Source organism: Chiloscyllium plagiosum, chromosome 30 (genome assembly GCF_004010195.1).
Source record: "Chiloscyllium plagiosum isolate BGI_BamShark_2017 chromosome 30, ASM401019v2, whole genome shotgun sequence".
NCBI lineage: Eukaryota > Metazoa > Chordata > Chondrichthyes > Orectolobiformes > Hemiscylliidae > Chiloscyllium > Chiloscyllium plagiosum.
Genome location: NC_057739.1, coordinates 43,054,522 through 43,057,542, shown reverse-complemented (window position 1 = coordinate 43,057,542; position 3,021 = coordinate 43,054,522). Strand labels below are relative to the sequence as shown.

The window sequence follows — 3,021 nt, the reverse complement described above, 5'->3', positions numbered from 1 at the left end:
CTCCTTTTCCACCTATCCACTCCACCCTCTCCTCCCTGACCTATCACCTTCATCTCCTCCCCCACTGACCTATTGTACTCTATGCTATTCTCTCCCCACCCCCACCCTCCTCTAGCTTATCTCTCCACGCTTCAGGCTCTCTGCCTTTATTCCTGATGAAGGGCTTTTGCCCAAAATGTCGATTTTGCTGAAGCTCCTCGGATGCTGCCTGAACTGCTGTGCTCTTCCAGCACCATTGATCCAGAATCTGGTTTCCAGCATCTGCAGTCATTGTTTTTACCTTGGAGGGGATGAATGGTCTAATCCTGCTCCTGTTGTCTATGCAACCACGGCTGGTGAAGTTTTAATTCAATAAAAAAATTTGGGATTAAAAGCTTCTACAATCATGGCCAGCTAACCTTGTTTGTAAAAACTCTAATGCCCTTTCAGGAAGGAAATCTGCCGTCCTTACCTGGTCTGGCCTACATCTGATTCCAGCAACATGATTGGCTCTTCACTGCCCTGGGAAATAGCTGACAAAGCCACTCACTTCAAGGGCAGTTAGGGACGGGCAATAAATGCTGCCCCTTGTCGGAGCTACCCACATCCCATGAAGGGATAAAATTAAAATCAAACAAAATGTCTTTAAGAAACGAAAAAGGGGCAGTTGAGGCAAATTTTCAGGATTCCTATAACGGGAATTGTCTGCCACAGAAAAAACATTCAATATTTTCAAGGGCCTTTTTGAGTTTTACAAAATCATGAGAGACATGGATAGCGTAAATTGACAAGATCTTTCCCTGGGGTGGGGGAGTCCTGAACTACAGGGCATCTGGATAGGTATATGAATAGGAAGGGTTGAGAGGGATATGGGCCAAATGCAAACAGGACTAGGTTAGGTTAGGATATCTGGTCAGCATGGATGAGTAACTCTATAACTATGACTATGTGGTGGATACAGTTCTTAGGGCTAAAGGGATCAAAAGGTGTTGGGGGCGCGAAGCAGGAACAGGGGATGGAGTTGGATGATCAGCCATGATCATATTGAATGGTGGAGCAGGTTCAAAGGGCTGAATGGCCTACTCCTGCTCCTGTGTGTTAGGGTCTTATGTTAGAGGTACAGAGACTTAGATGGGCGGCACAGTGGCTAGCACTGCTGCCTCACAGTACCAGGGTCCCAGGTTCGATTCCAGCCTCGGGGGACTGTCTGTGTAGAGTTTGCACATTCTCCCCGTGTCTGTGTGGGTTTCCTTCGGATGCTCTGGTTTCCTCCCACAGTCCAAAGATGTGCAGGTCAGGTGAATCGGCCATGCTAAACTGCCCATAGTGTTAGATCAATTAGTCAGAGGGAAATGGGTCTGGGCGGGTTACTCTTTAGAGGGTCAGTGTGGACTAGTTGGGCTGAAGGGCCTGTTTCCACACTGTAGAGAATCTAATCTAAATACTTGAGCTGCACCTGCAGGGGTTACAGAGTTGGTGCAGATGGACAAATAGGCTTTTTGCACATCGTGTTCGGAACCTTCCAGAATGAGGCTTCTCCGTTTCCCCGCACACCATTTTATCCAACCATCCTGTGGCTGATTAATTCCATAGCCTTGCTGAGGGAGCAAGATTTCAGAAACATGGACAGGCAGGGAATACAGGGATATGGACCATGTGCAGGTCGATGGGATCAGTTTGGAATAGCATCTTGGTCAGTACGGACAGGGTGGGCCATAAGGCCTGTTCCTGTGTTGTGCTGCTCTATGCTCCAAGATCCTTGCAGCTCACTTTAAATCGATGTCTCTCTTGTTCCTTTTACAAGTGGGAACACTTTCTCCCCAATTACTCCCCAAAGCCAGTCATGGGTTTCTTAGCTTTCTTCTCTTCAGGAGAACAGTTTCAATTTTTTCAATCGATTCTCAGAACCAAAGTTTCTCATCCTCTGCAACCATTCTCGTAAACCAGTCCTGCACTCGCTCTCCGATACATTCACATTTTTTTGTATAATGTGGGGCCCACAGCTGTACACAATCCTCCATCTGAGGTCCAACCAGTGTCTTGTACCAGCTCAACATCACCTCCGTGCTCTGGTATCCCAAGCCCCTGTTAATAAAGTCGAGGACACTGTATGCACTATTAACTGTCCTGCCACCTTCAGTGATTGTGCAGATATATCCCCAGCTCCCTCTGCTTCTGCACCCCCATTAGAATTATATCCCTTATTTAATGTTGTCTTTTAATGTTCTTCTGACCAAAGTGTGCCTCCTCACACTTCTCTGCATTTAACTTCATCTGCTACCTCTCCGCTAACTTGTCAATGTCCTTTTGCAGTTCCAGGCTGTCCCCCTCACCATTTACAATTCCTCCAGGTTTAGTGTCATCTGTAAAGTTGCCCTCAGCACGCCAACACCTAAGTCATTAATGTATACCAGGAAGAACAAAAATCCTAATATTGATCCTTGGGGCCTGAAAATCCTCCAGCCTGAAAAATATCCATTGATTATTCCTCTCTCTTTCCTGCTCATTCAGACAATTTTGTATCCTTGTTGTTACTGACCATTTTATTCCACGGCCTACAACTTTCCTCACAGGCCTGATGTGTGGCAGCATTTCAAATATCTCCATGTACATCACATCAGCAGCATTGCCCTCATCGAGCCTTTCCAGTACCTTTCCAAAATCACAGTTTCCCCTTTAGAATTCAACATTTGATTTTGAGTGTTTGTTAATGTGAGCGTTACCCGAGCAGACCCAGGGCAGTACGAGATGGAAGCTCCTGCCCCGGCTGATCTTACTTGGGTTGGGTTGAAGCAGGACCTCAGTCTGGCGCAGGATCTTCTCAGTCCAGTTTTTGGTGCTGTCTGCACGCCCCAGCAGGTTCTCAAAGTGAGCATCCAGCTCCGTCTTCTCTGCCTGTCCCAGTTTCTCCTCAGTGAACTGGGAGGGGGAGGGGGGCAAGAGCAGGGGAAGAGAGGGAGGGGGATGGAAGAGGGAGAGAAGGAGGGAAACGAGAGAGCGAGGGAAGAGAGAGAGAAGGAAGGGAGGGGGAAAGAGAGAGAG

At 47.5% G+C, this 3,021-nt stretch overlaps 1 protein-coding gene across 1 annotated transcript in view; it reads right to left on the bottom strand.

Annotated features, from left to right (window-relative positions):
* The window catches only part of LOC122564622 (endophilin-B2-like), a 92,506-nt gene that overhangs the window by 47,310 nt on the left and 42,175 nt on the right, over positions 1-3,021 (bottom strand). Inside the window, exon 2 of the mRNA XM_043719711.1 lies at positions 2,668-2,898. Within this exon, the coding sequence (XP_043575646.1) occupies positions 2,668-2,898 (231 nt within the window). The remainder of the gene's footprint in view (positions 1-2,667; positions 2,899-3,021) is intronic.